This window comes from Larus michahellis, chromosome 5, assembly GCF_964199755.1.
Source record: "Larus michahellis chromosome 5, bLarMic1.1, whole genome shotgun sequence".
NCBI lineage: Eukaryota > Metazoa > Chordata > Aves > Charadriiformes > Laridae > Larus > Larus michahellis.
Window position 1 is genome coordinate 45,017,037 of NC_133900.1, and position 20,037 is coordinate 45,037,073.

At 37.0% G+C, this 20,037-nt stretch overlaps 1 protein-coding gene across 2 annotated transcripts in view; it reads right to left on the reverse strand.

The window, feature by feature from the left end:
* Nucleotides 1–1,213: 1,213 nt before the first annotated feature.
* Nucleotides 1,214–20,037, reverse strand: part of SH3RF1 (SH3 domain containing ring finger 1) — a 90,478-nt gene continuing 71,654 nt past the window's right edge. For both annotated transcript variants that reach the window (XM_074586959.1, XM_074586960.1), the window contains 6 exons: nt 18,107–18,261; nt 15,666–15,836; nt 15,253–15,512; nt 11,407–11,762; nt 9,002–9,336; nt 1,214–2,384 (listed from right to left, as the gene is read on the reverse strand). In XM_074586959.1, the coding sequence (XP_074443060.1) occupies nt 2,216–2,384; nt 9,002–9,336; nt 11,407–11,762; nt 15,253–15,512; nt 15,666–15,836; nt 18,107–18,261 (1,446 nt within the window). In that variant the 3' untranslated portion in view covers nt 1,214–2,215. The remainder of the gene's footprint in view (nt 2,385–9,001; nt 9,337–11,406; nt 11,763–15,252; nt 15,513–15,665; nt 15,837–18,106; nt 18,262–20,037) is intronic.

A 20,037-nucleotide genomic window follows, 5' to 3' on the forward strand; every position in this document is an offset into this window, starting at 1 on the left:
ATGTATTCCATCTAACAGAACTATTGGATTAACAGCTGTTTTTTAACTGACTTTACACCATGAAATTCTATTAATAGAGGTACCTTAGTCACTTAGTTTAAAATATGGAGAGTAGAGATAGAAAAAAATTAACCTTTAGTAGTCTTTAATATAAAATGCACTAAATTTTCCAAAATAAGAATATTATGACACACTAGTGCCAATTTATGCTGACAAAAGCTGATATCAGCTTCTTTCTAACTAAAATTCATTTCACAAAACCTTTATATATTACATGAATATTCAAGTAAACTATTTAAAAATCTTTAAAAACACAAAAACTGAATTATACAGTGTTTCAGAGAGATGGTTAATTTGGGAATGCTGTCATGTCCAACTATATATATTTATAGATATATTTTTTCTTATTTTTAAGACCATCATGATACTACCTGATATTGCAAGAAATCCTTGTGATTAACATTTGATATTTTTCAATGTATAACCTCAAAAAAATTAAAATTATAAGGATTTAACACATCACTGTGTACTTTTTCATCACTGTTTCTGTGTACTGTGAGACACTGAATCACACTACTGGCTTCCCTTTTTAAAGTGCTGAGTACCAGCCAAATTACATCAGATTAAACTGGAGGTCATTGCGCTCAGTGTCTTGCAAAAAATCACCATTAAACTGCTATAACCAAACAATAAAATAATAAAAAGAAACCAAGTTCAGCTGAGTAGCGTCTGTGTTCACCAGTGTCAAATCTCTAACAAAACCCTGAAAGACTAACAACACTTTTCTTGCAGACTGCATTCTTTATATCCATCAGCTGCAAGGACATTAAAATATTTTATTAATGATTCAAACACTGGACACCTTCTCTGGCTGAAGGTGAGTTGCTCACTAGTTTTGGTCAAGTGGCTTTTGGGAAACTTTCAGAGCAAAATAACCCAGCAACAGGAAACTGGAATGGAAAATGCCAACCATGCACAGTTATATTACTGCAAGAATCGAGTAAGACATGCAAGACAAAGAAAAGGTCAGAACATACCAAAGTAGCAATGGTTAAGAAGTTAGTAAAGTTTTCACAGTGTTTCATACAGCCTTTTACTTTAACACAAGTGCATCACTCACCACCACTATTGCTCAGACATTTTAAAACATCTCTTGGCCATGCAGATCAGTTTGAGAAGAAAACATAGCAAATTACACTTCTTAGGCATGTTTAGACATTAAGTACAACTTATAATTTTATTTTTATATTCAGTCTTATCAAACAGATGTTTTCAAGAGATAATAATTCTAAGTGTTAGGCTTTAACATTCCTTCCAATTTTGTTGGATCCTGAGCGCTAAATGCCCAAAGAACTGGCCAAATATACAAAGCTAAGCTTTGTTCAAATAGCCAAGTTATTACATAAACAGAAGGTACAGGGAATTTCTTATTGGCACTCCTAAATTTCTTCCTTCCTAACCTTGAGATGATCCTAACCTTGAGATAGTTGAATTTTATTAAGTTGTTCATATGTATCTTTGCCTCCTGGAAACATTACTCTACTTGGCTGATTTATGAAGAAGTAGAACTAGACTCAAGAACACCGATGACTTTTCTTTTTTTTTCTCTGTCCAAAGAACAAAATACACATTTTTTTTCCCCCACTTGGCAAATTCTATTTGACGCCACATCACCACCACTCAACATTAACTCATAAAACAGAGACTTACTCCACTGTCAGACACAGCAGGGGAAAAATGTCCAGAGGATAAACGGGAGGCTCTTTATCAGATATAATTGCTTGCTCGTAAGGAGAGAATCCAGCTTCCCCTTAGTTATTCTTTCATAAATTAATAATTTGTTAAAATCATAGTCACAAGAATTTTAGCCATTACACAAAATTCAAGTTTAAAAAACAAGAATAAATTAGTTACAGCCTTGTAAACAATTGTTCATTTATGTAACATACTTGGGGGAAAAAAAAAAGTTCCTCTATATAATAAATCAGACAGTACAAGGCACACATCACACTTAAGAATCCAAAGTGATAAAACCAGCAGATGCCTTCATCTTCTTTGTTCGCTGGTGTAATTGTGCTATAGACACTGTAAAAATATGTAGACTCTTGTTTACATTACAGTCATTTGGAAATATTTCATGACTGTGCTTTTTCTGGTAAAATATTTGTGCTATTTTACAGTACAGTATGATTTGAAGCTCTCAGAATGAATCTTCTCAAATGTTCTCTACAAAGCTGCCAGGGAAAAGGCCGGTTTTTCCATTTCGTTGCAGAGTGCCTTTGAACCAGCCATCCTCACGTTTTTTGTGTACAAAAACAATGTCACCTTCCTTAAGTTCAAGTTCTGCTTCGCTCTGAGGAGGATAGGATACCACAACCCTGTACCTGTGTAATTAGAAAAAAACACCTTTGTTTAGTTTTTTTTTTTTAAACCAATGCTTTTGAAAATATTCTTGTGCATGTTAAAACTTATGAAAACAGCAAACTGCCTAGAACTGTTTGCTGAGTACGTAACAACTTAAAAGTTAAATACATCTTGAACAGAAAATTCCAATAGCAATGTAATGAATTTAAGTCAAATGTATGCATCTCCTATCAAGTTTTTTTTCACCAAGATCTGGAAAATTACATACAATGGTTAAATGATAGGAAAAAATTGTAAACATATTTTTGGATATGAATTTGCAGACTCTTCCAGTCAGCATGACTCAACAATAATCAAAGCATTCACAGTAGTAACTGGGCATAATTTTACAACTGTATGTTTAATACAATATTATCCAAGGGAAGGCTCTTAAGGAAAGGCACAGAACAAAAAGAAGCAACTAACAAAATCTGTTCATTTGCACTGTTGTTTAAGATTATTTTTGTTTATCTTAGAAACTTTTCAGGATAGAATGCATGCCATCTCATTTGGACACAGCTGCACAATTTGTGTACTACTGTACTAAAAATATACATTTTTAAAAGTGTTCAACTCAACAATTTTCTTAAGCATCTGATACCAAAAAAAAGTATTTTTTTTTTCAGTTTTTCACAGCAAAATCACTTTTCACATAAGCACATTAAGAAGAGGCTACGCTCTTCTATCTCTATTTTTAAATGTGCATAACACCACTCAATCTCTTTTACCATGGTTTGAGTTCACATCAACCTAAAATTTAAGTTTTACAGCTCTGTAGACAATTGTGTCAGCTTCCGATCAAGTTTTCTGATAGATATTATAACTCAGTTTCTAGTTACACAACCGATAATGTCTGCATATTGAAATCAAGCAGAATCCATGGCTGACTAGGATTCAAAAGCTTCTAAGGTTAAGAGCCTTAAATGCAGTGCTAGGAGATCTGCTGGACAAAATCTAATTTCCAGTTAAAATCAGAACACTTTGCGCTCATGAAGATTAAATATTACTTAATCTATTAAGATAATTAGTGTTTTAATAGATTAAGATAAATTAACAATCTGATGAAAACAAAAAATAACAGGATACTTCTAGTGAAGGATGGAATACCAACTATAGCTCAATACAAGTTAATTCTAGAACACGGAAACGGAGACAGTCTATTACAGTATACATTTTGCTTAAGAACATATAAACAAAAAATAAAATCTGTCCCTATAGTTAAAAATATTCAGAAAAGAGTAGCAGCATTGTGTAAGTAATTACAGTCTCTTGGGAAATCTATGTTTAGCAAATCATATTAGGACTTAATCAGCTGTCAAATGTTATTTACTTGTGATTTATAAACTATGACTTTGTTTCAGTTATAACAATCCCCATATTTCAGAGCATTGGAATAATTAGATTCATGCTTCATAGAAATTACCAAGCCAATTACACGATTTATTAGTGTACAGCTTCAGAACGCTCCTCATCCAACCTAGGCAGCATGGCAGATGCCTGCACTAACTTCTGCTGTGGGCAACTTGGATTTTAATGCTGACTTGGGATATAAGAAGCAAACATTTTTAATAGACTGTAAGTTTAAGTAAGACTATAAACTAGTTGAGCTAAAACAATAGCATCTACTCAGGGAGGACAAGATAGTAAAGGATAAAGAACTGCAATAAAGCTACGAAGAACTTCTACTACCATAATAAACAGGTTGCTTTCAGGCTGAAAATTAACCAGCACACTTCATAACACATACATAACACTAGTTTTACACAAAAGAAAGCCCGTTAAAGTATGGGTTTCAAGAAATAATACCTATCTTACTCACCTTGCATTCTGTCAAATGCTGCCCTGTAAACACTTGCCTTGAAATATGCTTGGCTTCGGTTTCTAATGCTGCCCCTCAGTAACCTCTTGTGTTCTCCTGACTTGCTAGTCTGCTCTTTCCCTAGCTTCTGCTGCTGCCTCCAGAGTGTTAAAACCAAGACCTTTGCAAAAACACATCTTCTCTTTGCCCTCTCTAGAGGATCACTAGCTTATGCAGAAATACTGTTCTCTTGAGCTTTCCATACAGTTTTGAACTCCCCAACCCTGCAGTAATTTAGTACTTCTCATTAACTTTTAGCTTCCCAACTACTTTGATACCCATCTTGTATTCGAATCTCTAAAACAAAGCACAACAGTCCTGGTGTTAAAATGCTATTAATGAGAAGAAACCCATCAGGCTTTGCACCTTTAAATCACATCTCCTTCTTCTGTTACGACAAGCCATAAAATTTTATGCCTCATTTTCCAAATTCTATTTGCCCAAATAGAGGTGATCAGATCCAGACTCATCAGACATTCACATAGCTGTCTATTCACATCACCTTCACTCAGCTATGGAACAAAACCTATTTTTCCATTACCTATTTCATCATCTACAACATACTGCCAAAACTACCAATTTCATGCAGAGTAAAAACCTTATGCTTCAGCTCAAAAGTTCATTGCCAGGTCCCTGGAGAAAAATAATCACATTTACTAATCGTGACCTATGGTTTGGAAAAATACATTAATTCCCACATGTTTGAATCTTCCAAAATACTTCCTTATTTATCTCCTTATTCAGTATTTGCAAATGTTTTCAAGTCTGAAGGTCAAATTCACAGATCTTTTGTGGTCACCTAATCTATAATATTTTACACACACCTAAGCTGCAGTACGTGTTTTCTTCTTTCTATTTTCTTTTACTGTCTCACAGTATTTTTTGTTAATTTTCAAAACATTATCCTAATTCTTTTTCATCAGCCAGTGATAAAATATTAATGCTACAAAAATTCTATTATTAATACTGTAAAAAGAAAAGTACTTTAGCTTCCCAGAAGCAGCCACTGTATTTGCCATCAGTTCTTTCCTGATATTCCAAATGTGTTTGGCTGCATCCCACAGTGCTCTTGCTCTTTGTATTTCTGAAGTATTTATTTGGGGGCGGGGGTGTGGATGGGGGGGGGGTGGGGTGTCTGTCTTCACATTTCTCCATTCTACTTTTCATTTTTAATATTGGCATTTCTCGCACTTTTCAATAACATGAAAAAGATATCTTTCATGTGTTTCTCCCTCTCTTCATTGCTTCTGTTTCGCTAGACAGATTTTCTTCCCAGCTATTTGTAGTTGATTTTTGGACAATTATCTGGTTTCCCTCATCACCAAGTGGATAAAAGTATTTTCTCACACGCAGAAAATTTTATCTGAGGAGAACAAAGAAAGTTGGAATTCCTGTTGTTACACAAGTTAAACTCATACTTACTATTCAACTTGCTATTTGCTGCTTTAGTTTCTTTTTCTTACACTTTGAATTTTACTTTTCAGCTCCCCTATGCCCTGCTGTTGTACAGCTCTCCTGTCTGCTGAGTAAGTGCCTTGCGTCCTACAGATAATCAACGGCCATCTAGGGCAGACTGATTCTTAGCATTTAATTACCAGCATTAAATGCTGCCAGATGCGATAAAACCTGCTGCCCTCTAAAGCCACTGGGCTGCTCACTGGAAGCAGATGTTACACCAGTCATCTTGTGGTGGATAAAATGACTTAGGGTCACTTTAATCACAGAACAAAATTACAGCTGTCCTTCACTGTAACTGGATGAAGGATTCATATAATAGTTTAGGATATGCAGTGATGCATATTTAGGTTCAACTTCAGGTCTTTAACACCACTGTGGTATGCCGGGAAGTTTATTATTACAGTGCTGTATATCTACTGTAAAACTTAAGGCTATTTAATGAATGTTTCCCTCTGAAAGAGAAAGCTCATGAAAAGAGCTTGAAATATTCTTTTACTTCTTGCCACGGAAAAAACCTAAACTTCTCAGATAACCAAATTACTGTATATTCATAGCATAACGTGGCTCCCTCTGGGAAATGCAGGGAGTTGGGTCTCTCTTTTTAATGAAAAGACAAGGACAGGGATCCGTGGCCCTGTCAGCATTGCATCAATACAAGAAATCACAACACTCCAAGACAACTTGTGTCTTGGCTGGAAAATCAGAAGATACGGCCGAACACCATTGCAAAGTCTCCGGTGACACGAATTCTCCAAACTGCTCCAAACTGAAAGGAAGGCTTGGCTGAAATTTCTAACTTCTCTGTTCCTTTTCTACAAGGAACACATGAAGGACCACGGACCACAGTGAGCAAGCAACCTAGTTCAAAGGAGAAGAGTGAATATAGGAATGGAACTAAATTACTGGTTTGCTGCAGAGAAAACCTGCAACAGTAAGATGGAATGGAGTGTCATCATCTTCCCTTCCTTTAGAGAAATGGCCACTGCTATTAAGTACACATCTGCAAATCCGTGCCACAAAGAGCTCATTTGCTATCAAACAAATCAAATGCCCACCTATTAATTCTGTATGATTCAAAACAAATTCACAATTTTTACTTCCAATTTTTTGTAGAACATACAGAAAGAGGTACTATAAGACAACTTGCAATTCTGGTGAATGGAGAAACAGCAGGATTAGAATAAGAGTTTGCTATTGCATCTTAAAGGAAGCAAGGACTTCAGGGAAAACTCCATATCCAAACCAGGAGCATTTTCAAGTGCTTTCCAGAGTTGAGACAGATACTTTTTCTCCTAATTTATGCAGGATAATCATCAAGAATAATCAGCAGAACCTGACTCCTAAATCCTCTAGTCACCTTTGAAAATTAAACTTGAATACTAATAATTATACTGCAAAGCCAGAGTCAGAACAGAAAGAATACTGTTTCTTTTTCCAAACAGATGGTAGCCTGTGATTGGAAATGTGATATGTAAGAGCAGAATAATTTCAGCAGAAAATTTCTCTGTTCTTCAGCTTTTTGTTGAGCTTATCCTCATGAGTATTTTCCTCCTCAACCCCAAATTTTTACTGAAGATACTATTGCATCATCAGTATGTTTCTTACCCACCCCTTCTTACAGACTAATGAAGATTAATTGATACTTATAAATTACTTTGAAGATATTGAGTACAATGTAAGAGGTAAGTATTATTAAGCAACACATTTTAAGCAATTCGACCCAACGAAATGGAAACATGACAAGAGCACATCAGCAGGAAAAGCATTAACTCTGCCCTGAAACGGACAAAGAGAACGCAGATGAAATTCTATTTAAACACACTGACCAAAACGTAACAATTCTGCATGACTACCAGGGAGAATGATCTTGTGGTAGCACTCCTCTGTTAGCAATTATTTAAATAACAGTAAGGATACAGAGATATATTAAAAAGAATGTTTGAGTGCATGTTATTCCTAGATCAATAAAAATATACAGCATTATTTTCTGTAAGTCATTCTGAGAAAAAACATCTCCATCCCAGAAGTGAAAAAACTACTTTTTGTGCAGATGCAAATAGCTTTACACAAATATCCACCGGTCACGTCACAATGAATTTGGTATTATTTTCACATTCAAAGTATAGAAACATACTACTGTGCCAAACAGACTTATGACAATGTGAAAATGAATTATGTTATTCTTAAAGAAAAGTCTTTTCAGTTTCTATTTTCCATCTGTAAGTGTAAATCTACTTCAGAAATTCAGTTTGAAGTAGAAATTTCCTGCAAGGAAATTGCACAGAAACAGTAATAACCTTTTAAAAAACATTAAAGGTATGACAGAAGTCAAATAAAAGACAAACTAGACCCTTAACACACTGTCTGGCTCTTAAAATATGGATGTAGCTTAAGATCAATGGGCCTCTGGAAATACAACAGTATGCCCACACACTATGAGTTAATAGTATCAGAACAAAGTCTACAATAGTCAGCATGAATCAGTTCAGTCCTAGAGCTGTTAACGTTGCAACTCCACTATTTTTTTTCTGTACACCACACAATCCTGTAGCTACTGCAAAAGAAATCCTATGACACTCCTCCTATTGCTTCTCTACTACCAGGGATAATAAAAAGAGACAGTAGTCAGAAAACTGCCACTTCCTTCACAGTCTGTGCAATCTACTGAGGACTCGGAAATTTGAAAGTAATACGTGGACACAAAAGTAAAGTGACAGGACTTCAAAGCAACTGCCTATCAGTTTCAGAGTGCAGACAACTGTGTGTTTTTCAGGCTGACTTGCCAGGACACAGAGGCTGCCCTAGAGCTTGCTATGTGGAGGGCACAGTAATGGGGCATTCAGGTAGTAAAAGTGTCTTTGCAACAGCTCAAGAAAAGGACTTATGAAGTCTACTTCTAGATAAGAATCTCATTCACCAGATATTTAGGTTGGCAGTTATGCACTGCTAATAATCTTAAAGGACTAACCTGATATTCACAAATGCAATATTATAATGTGTTCATGTTTTGCAAAGTAGGAGGCCTATTTTATCTACCTCAGTTCTCATACCAGACCTGTGATCACTGTATTTGAGTGTCTACTCATTCCAAAACCTCAAAGTAACGCAAAAGGTAAACAAACATAAACATGAGTGTTGATAAGCATATAAAGCACTGTTAAAGAAGTTTAATTTTGCTGTAAAATCTCAGCATTTTGAAGCAATTCTAATATAGACTGCAAGTGTCAAGAGGGTGGATTTTTTTCTTGGTTTGCCTGAGTCTAACTGCGTAGGATAATTTACCTTTCACAGACAAGAGGCCTGGATTCATTCAGGACTGGACCCAGGGATGAGCAAGGCTGCCGAGGCGGCGGTGCTATGGGAGTAGAGGAATCCAGGGAACTTGTTTTCCGATGCAGCGTCTCCTGTGCCAGCCCAGAGACCTCGCTGTCAGTGGGGCAGGATCCAGCTTTGCTGTGACCGCCTGCTGATGGAAGCTCTGGCCCAACTGCACCTTGCAGGGCTAACTCCGCGGCTGCTTGCTCAGCCTCCAGCGTTGGTGATGCTGGAGGTGACAATCGGGGCTTGCGTTTAGTGGATGCTCCAGAAAGCAGTTTCAGCAAACCTTTTTTTTCTTTCTGCAAACCAAAAGCAGTGCCTCATTTTAGAACAGAAGTCTCCCGTGAAGAGCTGAACACTTCCTTCTAACAGATGCCATCGTGATCAGAGAGGACTCCGTAAATTATGAGGAGGTATTTGAGATCGTACAAATTACAAAAGATAATTATGAAAATTATAAAAGAGAAAGATAATTATTAACATTCTAAAGAGAAAAACAGTAAGTCATTTAGACCATAAACCTGCTAAGTCCTTTCACTTAGTTAAGGCTTACCTTAAAAGCCAATGGCACTGGCCCAAAAGGTTGTCTAGAAAAAGGACTGAGGAGTTAGATTCCCACAATGGGAATCTAAGAAGTAAAACATTTCGTTAACATGGAAGTTTCTAGGAAGGCGTAAAGAGTCATTTCAACCAAGCAGGGAGAAAAGTCTGCCCTGGAGGCTGCTGTTTAGATAAGTGTCTTTTATTTATCCTCCCTCAGTAAGGGAAGACCTTCATGATTTAACAGAAATTTGCCACAAGGGGAATGTATTGTGTTTTGCTGCTCTGCTAGAGGGGAGAATTGTAAACATTCTTTTACTTGTCCGGACAGGAATCCCTGAAGACTATTACTTACCCTGAAGAGAATTACTTAAGTAGCTTTTGTGTTTCTTGTCTTTTTTTAAGGGGTGTGGCAGTGATCTTCTTACCAACCCTTTGACTAAGTGAATTTAGTGCTTATGAGAGGTGCCAGATTATAAGCCCTGGAGACAAAAATAAGCTATTTAACCACAAAAAGAGAAAAGCATGAGCAATGTGAGATTTTTATTATAGCTTGGGATGCAGTGGAATTGGTGAACTGTGAACGAAAAATCCTCTGTCCTTCTTCCAAGTCTCCAATGACTTAAAGCTATTTCAGCAAAGAACTGCTGTTTAACAAACGGGAAAGAAAAAGAGAAACTCAGAGAAATTAACATAGTCCAAATATGTTAGTATCTTTAACCTTAAACTACAGGTTTTCTAAAAGCCCTGCCTAAGGTCACCTCAGTCTGATTTCAGTGGCTATGGCTGAAGTAATTTTAAAACAAAGTTTTAGGTACCTCCATTCAACAATAATCAACAAAAATAATTAAAAAGTGGGTGAGATCAGTATACAGCCTATGATTTAAACCTTCATAAACTTCATTAAGTAGTGCGTGGGTGAAAAGTAGTAAGGTAAAGTCTAAAACATTTGAGAGGTAAAGAAAGTTGTCAAAAGGAGAAAAAAAAATTCTAACTACACCACAATTGTAAAACAAAAGCAGTTAGAAAGCTGGAGGAATGTTTCTGCCTACGATATAACATAATCACATGGTTTGTTGGACAGTGCAAATGAATTTAGACACAGAGGAAAATACTTCAAATGGAAGGAAAGCAGAATCACTACAGACTCTACTGATCTACATTTAGAAAAGACAGAGTTACACGCTTTTTTCCCCTTTGTCCAAGAAACATTTCTGGTAGCATGGTTTTAATAATCTCTCAATGCATCTACTTAATAAGGAAGGCAACCTAAAAGAATACTGTTTTTCACTAAATCTTACATTTCTTTTACCAGACTGTTCCCACAAGTTAATGGGTTTGGGGTTTTTTGTTTTGGGTTTGTTTTTTGGTTTGTTTGTTTTGTGTTTTTTTTACATTACAGGGTCATTAGTTTACAGATACTTACCAATAACATTTGCTAACCCTTACAACTTTCTAAAGTATTCAGGAAACTGACTGCAGGTAAAGAAAAACAAAATACTTAAAATTCCAACAGTCAATGTAATAGTTCTTCTGAACTTTACTCATTCACCTTTTGTTTTTCCTGCTTAAGGCAGGAACCTGCTACCCTATTTTAACCCTTCTTCAAGGTCTGCTCTGTATTTTATCCACCCTAAATTATTCTTGTATGGCCAAGAATAAACTAGCCCATAGCTGTAGTCACAAAATGTCTGCCCGAGTTTCAGGGTCAGTCTTAAAAACCTTACAATGCTCCTATTCAGCAAATCTAAGAAAAAAATATGGATCTCTTAAAAGCTTGCATGATGAAAAAGGGCAAATTCAAGGGATTGATTTTACTCTCTACCCACCTTGCCATCCTTATCTGCTTTACTGACAGCAGCATTTCCACCAGCTGCTAAAGCACTCTCTGGAGATGCAGGAGCTCCAGGGTGAGTGTTTACAGTTCTCCCACCAGTATCTCCCTCCAAAGACGAAGCAGCAACGTTGGGAGAATTCAAAGAAGCTGCTGCACATGCCAGTGGGATGGTTGAGCGGTTCACATTCACAGCCGTGACGTAAGCAGCAGTATTTGGAAGCTGGGGCTGGAGCTGCTGGGAGGCAGAGTGGTGGGGAATGATCACAGCTGCAGGAATAAGGCATGTTGGACTCTGTGCTTGTATGGGTGTGACTGCTGCCGTAGGTCTTTCTTGACTGTGTGCAGCAACTAGAAGAAAAGAATAAAATATGAGAGAGTTCATCTTTTCACAAGACACACAAAGTGAGGTACGATCACTGTCTTATAGCTAATCAATCATAAGAAGCTTCCCTCCAACCTTCCTAACTTCCATTTATACTACTATAATGATATCTTGCACAGTATCAAATTTATCTCACCAGAATAAAGTAGCAGCATATGTTGCTGCTTGCATCAGTATGCAACAGACAAATAACAGCACTGCAACTATTGTGGAGAAATCCAAGCTACTAAGTAAAATGCTTCACGTACAGACAGAGATGCAAAGCAAAGATTATATTTTAGTTTGTATGAGCTAGCTAAATCCTGCCTGGAACTTGTTTGTTCCTTTTAATATGCTATGTAGTTGTCAGGGCACATAAAACAAAGTAGGAAGAAACACCCCTTATAGAAGCTGCTAAAAATATAATTGGATTGTTTTCCCTAAACTATTCACAAAATCCACAACAGATTTAGTGGGTCTTTCAAACAATAAGTACAGTGGCAATTACTTCTGTGAGTGGTTTCTCTGAAAACGTAAGCTATTGTCTCTTGGGATGTTTAAATATAGAAGTGGGTTTATTCATACCCCTGTGAAATAAAAGGAACATCTACACTGGAAGTTGGAGAACAGCACAGGGCTGAATATATTAACCTGAGCTGCAGCCTAGCTGCAAAGCACAGAGCTCTACATGAACTAATTTATCCTTTCCAAGAAGCAACATTGCAATTATAGTTATATGGTCAACCATATGTGCTTTTGGATCATTTCAACAGCTTGGGTATCTCTGCGCCACTGGGTGGTATGAAGTGCAGACGTCTCACCCAAATAATAAGAGGCACAATGCAGCATCCCAGCGCTGCACAGCCTCTTTCCTCAGTATCTAAGGAGGGGTCATCCCTCTAGCTTGGTCATGTACATTTCAATGTATCAATTCACTCCAATTTTTCAGATACTAATTAGAGTTTCGGGCTTGTTATAAGTGATATCCTGGAATCAAGCCTCCAGCACTTGCTCTCTTTATTCTCCTCTCTACAAATTCCCCTGGTAATTTGGTTAGATTGCATCAACAGTACATTAGAGAAGACTGACAAAGTTCACAAATTTGATACAACAATCCCACAGTATTATACCCAATTACAATCTCTATGATAAGAAATGCAAATTCTTTCTTAAAAAGAAAGCACCACTAAATGCTCTGTCTGTTTTTTGATATGTAACCTCTTCCCCTGTAGCAGGCCTTCCCTAACTCCAAAAACCATGAACATTTCCAAAAAGAAGATAAGGAGAGCACAGCAAGATTTTTTGTGAAAAACAATGCTGCCATTTGTTCGTGAGACAAAGTCAGTTTCCTTACCAGTAGCTGCTATTCTTCAAGATATGTCTATATTTACATGCAATCAATGGAGTACAAGTATGGAATAGCTTTCTGGTTTTGTTTTCTTATCCCTGATGGAAACTGTAGGAAAAATGCTTCAAGTCACTCTATTTTCATACAGTTCATCCTTAAGTGAAATAGGAAGAATATACATTTTCTTCCCAGTTCCTTTTAATCAAAAAATGCATACAGCGAGGGTGAAGTCAAGCAATGTCTCGCCAAGATCATTTGAAGAAGGGTCCTTGAAGTTCTGAGCTAAAATTAAACTGAAGAACAGCACTGCAAAATGCAGCATTGATCTGTGAAGCCTCATCAAGAGAGTAACGTTGAGCAAAGGTGCTAGGGAAAGCTCAAGATGATCAGGTTTCAGATGCTGCCTACATGGTTCTCTGTAATATTTGAACGTGAAGCAGCCGTTATTGCTTCAGTTCTCAGGCTCTTATAAGGGACAGATCTGTATTTGGGACTGAATGCTACACCTTTATACCACAATCCAACGGTAAGTTCTCTGTGAAGAGAATGCAGCCCCTTTGATTTTTCTGTTTTTGACCTAAAAAGTTGGTGGGAAGTATGTTGTCATGTTTTCCAGCTGATTGGAACTGTAAGAGCTTATTCATCTTGACAGCAGTGTAGAGATGCAGGGACAGAAAGGCCTCTGGAGCCCACAGGAGCTTTCTCCTTTGTGCTGTCACTTGTAAGCTTCTTGGCAGCTCAAAAGAAGGATTTAGAGTCGAAACCTCCTATGCCTGAGAGGCAGGAAAGTACAGATGTTTGCTTAGTTTCTCTTACCAGCTGCCAATAGCACCTGGTTATTTTTATTTAAAGGCAAATAATAAAGTTGTTACAGAGGACTATCACATCTGTTCCAGCCTAAGATCAGACTGGAGGAAGATGAGGCCAATTAAGGAAATGAAATATCTGAAGACATATGTACATATCCTACATCCAAAAGCAAACCTGGTGCTGACATCTGAACATTCACAGGGTATTTTAGGAGAAGCATGACTGCAGAGGGAGTGGGCTAATTCATGGATCTTGAGACCATATGAAACAATCACCCTTAAGGAGATAACAGATAATACCATTTGCATCTTTTGCTTTCTCGTCTGCTCTGCCAATAAGAATCTCGTGATTAAAAAAACCTTTGTCATGACTCTCTCAGCCAAGAGATCTTAGGCCCCAAATTCAAAGCCGAAAGAGGGAACCACTGGGATAGTTTGAAATGGAGGTTTTTTTTTTTTGGTTTTTTTTTTTCATTTTCTTTTGAGGCCCTAGGAGCAACTGGAACAGATCAGGCTCCAGTTGTGTGGTATTTTCCTAGCCTGGCAAATCCACAGACGAGTGCATGGATTTGGTAAACAAAAACTCTTGAAAACACCACTATCAATCTTTTTAGATCTGGGTTTAAATAACAAGGCATGTTTCGCTATGATGTGGCCTGCCTCAGACAGTAAAGTTATACCTATCAGAAACACAGATTTTTATGACAAAGATGGTATGGATCTTGAAGCCAATATAGTCTTGGTGTTTCAGAGTCAAAGCTGAAAGAAGCTGCAGTCAAGTTCACAGAACAAACTGTAATGCCTAAGGACCAACCCTGAGCCAGAAGAAGGAATGAATGCTAAAGGTCTTCAAAGATGTTAGGAGAGGATTTAAAAGTGAATCCTAAATTAGAGCAATCTGTAGCTGTTATGCAGATAACACAAAAAATAAGCTATGACTCAGATGTTCTTATCACCTTCATTACTATATGAAATGCATATGAGTGGGGAAGCTCAAAGAATGCCCCCATCCCAGATACTGCTGGAATAAAAGAAGTTCCACCTAAAGTACTTGCACATAAATTCCCAATGGTAGGAGTCTGTATGTACACACAGTTGCTTAAAGGCGAATAATAAAAGATTCAACAGTTCAGAGAGATATATTGTAATTTCAGAAAGCGTTCAATTCTAAAAAAACTAAATTAAAAAATGCCTTAAAAAACCCCAACACATATTTACACATACCCTGACTCCAGACACTTGGACAGACAGACCCTACAGTCTGTCTACCACACATAAAAAGCTGGGTTTTTTTTTGTTTTGGGTTTGTTTTTTTTTTACCTGTTCTAACTGCGTTGCGAGCCTGGTTGACTGTCATTTGTCCTGTCACGTGCATAAGGACCTTGGTTTGTGGACTAGTTTGGATATGCGCTGCAGAAACCACAGCTGTGGGTACTGTGCTGGAGTTCACTGCCACACCATTCCCCTGGAGCTTCTGAGATGTTCCACTAGCAGTGGAAGGGCTGACCATAGTTACCACTCGTCCCGTTTGGCCAGCGGTAGACATGGGAACTTTTGTTTGTGATGCACTTGTCACTGTCCTGCCAAAATTAAAAGCAAAACATAACTGAAAAATGAGCTAGTTACTAAAACCCGCAGGTCTTCTATTATCCAATTTTAGCATTAAATATAAGAACAGAATCATTTTGGACTTGAAACTAGAAAACTATTTAGACACTTGTATAAAAATATACCTTGTAACTGGAGCCACGTAATTTCCAGGAAAAACACCGATCTTGCTTGTATGCATGGAAGTTCCCTTGAACCAGCCATCTTGACAGCGTTCAAACACTAAGAACATTTCTCCCTTCCGCAGTTCCAGTTCATCTTCTTTTCGAGGAGTGTAAGGGTATATAGCAATATACCTGAAAGACAGGACAGTAGATGCAATTGATAAACCTAAAACAATTGAAAATATCACTTGTGTTTTCTGGCAGAGAGAGGTTGGTCAGAGATGGGAAGGCAATGGCAGAAAGGGTTACGTGTTAGTCAATCCATCATACTGTTAAAATATTAAAACAGATTATATTAAGGGAAACAAGGACCATTAAGAACATCCTCCTAACTGCACTTCAATGTAACGTACAATACATCTAATAAGATTGTCCATTTTCTTTATTAAGTTAGTGCACTTAATTAAACAGGTGTTTATCAACTACAGAAGTGAAAGTAAGTATCAGAACTACTTTTCAAATTGCAAAATTGGAATCACCTTGTGCAACTGCAGTGCCAAAAAAAAGATACGTTACTAGAACTTGAAGTCTGTGGGTAACGTAGCTAGCAGTTATTCACTTGTAAAGGTTATTTCCTTTTTTTTTTTAATTCTGACCAACACTAATGCATAATAGACTGCATCTGAAACCATAGTGAGAGTTCAGAAACAGCTTTCATTTTTAATTTTTAAACAGACATTCTTAGGAAAAAAAAAGTAAAAAAGTTGAAGGTCCCACAGTTGCATGCTGGAATATTCCTAGAGAAGTCTTCAAATCAGATTGCACAATTTCCTATTGTCACATTAAAAAATTATACCGTTCTAACCACCACTGTTCTATTTTCTGCCACAGTTTGAACATGAGAAAAATGTTTAAATCATTGATATAAAAAACTTTTATATAATTATGGATCCAGACCTATGGGAAATAGCATTCTAATAAATAACATTTTCTCAAAAAGAATATACTTTTCACAAGAGACAGACAATTAAGGTAGATGGGAAGAATATTCCCTTTCACGAAAAAGGATCCACGATTACTTGCAATGCTGGTCTTTCCCACTCTCCCTGTTACCCCAAGGGTAAAAAAACAGCCTTGCAAAACATTCTTGTGTCAAAATTGTCTCTTGTGCACAGTAATGACAGCACTAACTGTATGCTTCTCCTTTTTGCATCATATTGTTGATCCTTGCTGTCCACCCAGGAAACTCTGCATTAAATCTGCAAAAATGCTTTAAAGGCAATATAGGTACCTGGTAAAGCAAGTCCAAAATATGCTTTAAAGGCAACACATGACACACTGGCAACAAAAGGCTGGTACATGATTTAGGGGTGATCTACAAAGCTACATACTGAAGCTCTATGGGAAAGCAACTGATGTGCTTTAATTGGTGTTCATTAACTTCCCTTTTAGTTAAATCATTCAAAATTTCATTAGTATCCTCATATAAAGCAACCCTTTGAAGATGGAGGATGGGAATAAATGAGATGGGAACTTGATTAACTGCACTAAGCACAATAATCCATAAGAAGCAGCGTTAAAATGCTTGACACCAAAGAAACAGCCCAAATCCAGATGCACCTGCTATACAAGAAGGGCGCTCTTTAGGAGTGGGAGGAAACCTGGTGGGAAGATAAAAATAAAGACACAGAACAAAAGCCGTCCTTGCATTATTCAAACGTGTCCTATTAGATGGTTCAGCCACTCCTAAATTTTATTTTTTCTTTTATCGTTCTGATTCTCCAAGCGACACACAAAGAAGTTTCCAAGAAGAAAGATGTTGCCAGCAGCGCGTTAATATACAAAATATTTTCACCCAAAAGGATGACGCACATTTGCTTGTATTACAAGTGTGAAGACATAACGCTAACTAGCAGCTTTCTGCCTTCATTCCAAATTGCCACCCTCTAATTAACTGAACTGTAGAATCTTCAGTCAAATTTCAATCGCAACTTACACAAGCAGTCTGACGATGACATGCTAATAAAACAGTCTAAATGAAATACAGCGCTTTCTGTGTTTTGTCAGAAGTTATTCCATATGAGAACAGCCTTTTCATTCCATACATAACGGAAAACATTGAATAAATTCACTCCAGAGTTTGCCACTCGCGAGTTATACAGTCCGCATCGCTAACTCAAGGATTCATTAATCTTCTGCATGATAAATACTTTATATTTTCAAAGTGAGTCCTTTCTATACACAGCAGCAGCTGATTATATTTACCTAAGACATAAATAACCCTCAGTATAAAGGCTGTTTGGGGATATCACCTTTATATATGTTGTGTTGCTTTTGTTCTGAGTTGTATGCTTGGCTTTCTGGGAATTCTAGCAGAACGCAGCCAGCTGGCATGATGTACACGTGATATTATTGATCTCATTCCATTTTTCTGACTAGTGAAAATTTTCAATTTTACTTACACACTTGGACGAGTTTGCGGTCGTAAATGCGCCATTTGGTCAGTTGATCCTGATGTGGGCCTTTGGATGACACCTGCAGACTGAGGTCCAGAAGAGGCCGAGGCAATGATTGCCGCAGACAAGAGAGGTGGTGGCGGAAGTGGAGGATTCATATTCTGATTTTATGAGAACAAAAAAAAAAAATAGCAACAGATGATCAATACTGTTTGATGAGTTGAATCAGCTGCAAAAAAAAAAAAAAAAAAAAAAAAGAAATATGGTGTCCTAAGGAAATGGGAAAAAAACCCAGCCAAGTTCAGTGTTCTTTTACCTACTGGTACTATAGAACTGGAGAGTTAGGTTTGTCTGTATTTCTCTTTTTCCAGTTTAAAATCTTGAAGTCTTGGCAGCTAATTAAGCAAATGACAAGCAATTTCTCAGCCCAGGAAAAACGGAAAGCATTGTTTCTAATTATAACATCTTTAGGATAGGACTCGACAAAAATTCAGAAACCTTCCAGGAGGTAGATTTTGCATCCTACTGCTGACTGTAGTTCAAAACATGAATGTTTTTGTAACCTGAAGCTGAAACATAATATACAATTCAGCAGCAGTGCACCCAAACCCACCCCTTCTGGGGGAAATTTTCTTTTGATGTATGGGTTACAAAAGCGAGCACAATATGAGACCATAGTCACTGAGCTATTGTTACCACTTTCTCCTATTCTTCTAGTTTAAAGAGTTAGCTTTTGAAATTCAGTATTATCAAGATTGGTAATCTTTAACAAACACCCCAGTAAAAAGGCACAGTCCTTTTACAGGCAGATCGTAATGGGGGTCCTGCCTACAGCCTTCTGTGCCTTTTGAGAATCAATGGAGCAATTGTTACCTTCTGCTCTGTAAAGCCTCAGACAATTCTTTAGGACCTTGTGTACTGACACTCCTGGGAAAAGTCTCTCACAAAAGGAGAACTTTTCCTTCCCCCCTTCCAAAAATAATTGTTTGTGTTACAACGCACACAAAAAGAGTAATAAAGAACCTCCAACATTTGAAAATGTAAAACCGAATTCATTTCAAACATGATCTTCGACTTAATGCAATCCTTTAATACAGGAACAGAACTCTAAACCACACCACTTCAGGTTTAAAAACCACATAACAAAAATATAAATTAAAAAAATGTGCTGGCTTTTCCACTACATCAGCATATAAATGCACAGCATTACATTATCAGTTTGGAAAATACGTAACTGAAAGTCATTTTAATTCCCCTCAAACAGTCTTCTTCTAAAGGTAGGGTTTTTTTTGTTTTTCTAAAGAAAAACCTATAAGGAAAATAAGTTTCAGTTCTATACTGTGTCATTATTACCTCGCTGCATTTGGAGGAAGTGTCTATAAAAAGACAGCTCTCTGAATTAGTCTTACGCTGTCAAAACACAGTAAAGAACTGCATGATTAAAAGCTTTCAAATCTAGAGAAAACTGATTAACTCTTACAGTTTTTCAGTCAAAATTCTTATGCTTAGTCATGATACAAATTGCATGGTGTATCGTGAAATACTCCTATTTTAAGTAAAGCTTTTTTTCTGGTCGTACATTAACAATCTTTTGAGACCAAATACGCCTCCCGTATCCCACTTAAAGCAGACATGACCTGCTGGAGAAACATCGTGAGCTTTGATACTACTAGTTGAATTATTTACAAGAACTGCAATTGCATTTGCTTCACATTCTAGATCTCCATCCGTCCAATCATCTTTTAAAAATATCTTGGTAATTCATACTGAAATGCCAACATTTCTCTTTCAGTTGCTTTACAGCAGAAGTAATTTCCCCCTCCCAATCAGCTTCAACAAATGTCTTAGCTGAATCCAAGCTGAACACAGTGTCTAAATTTTAGGCAACCTGTCTATAAAATATAAATTCAAATCTTCTTTTAGGCATCTAGATTCCT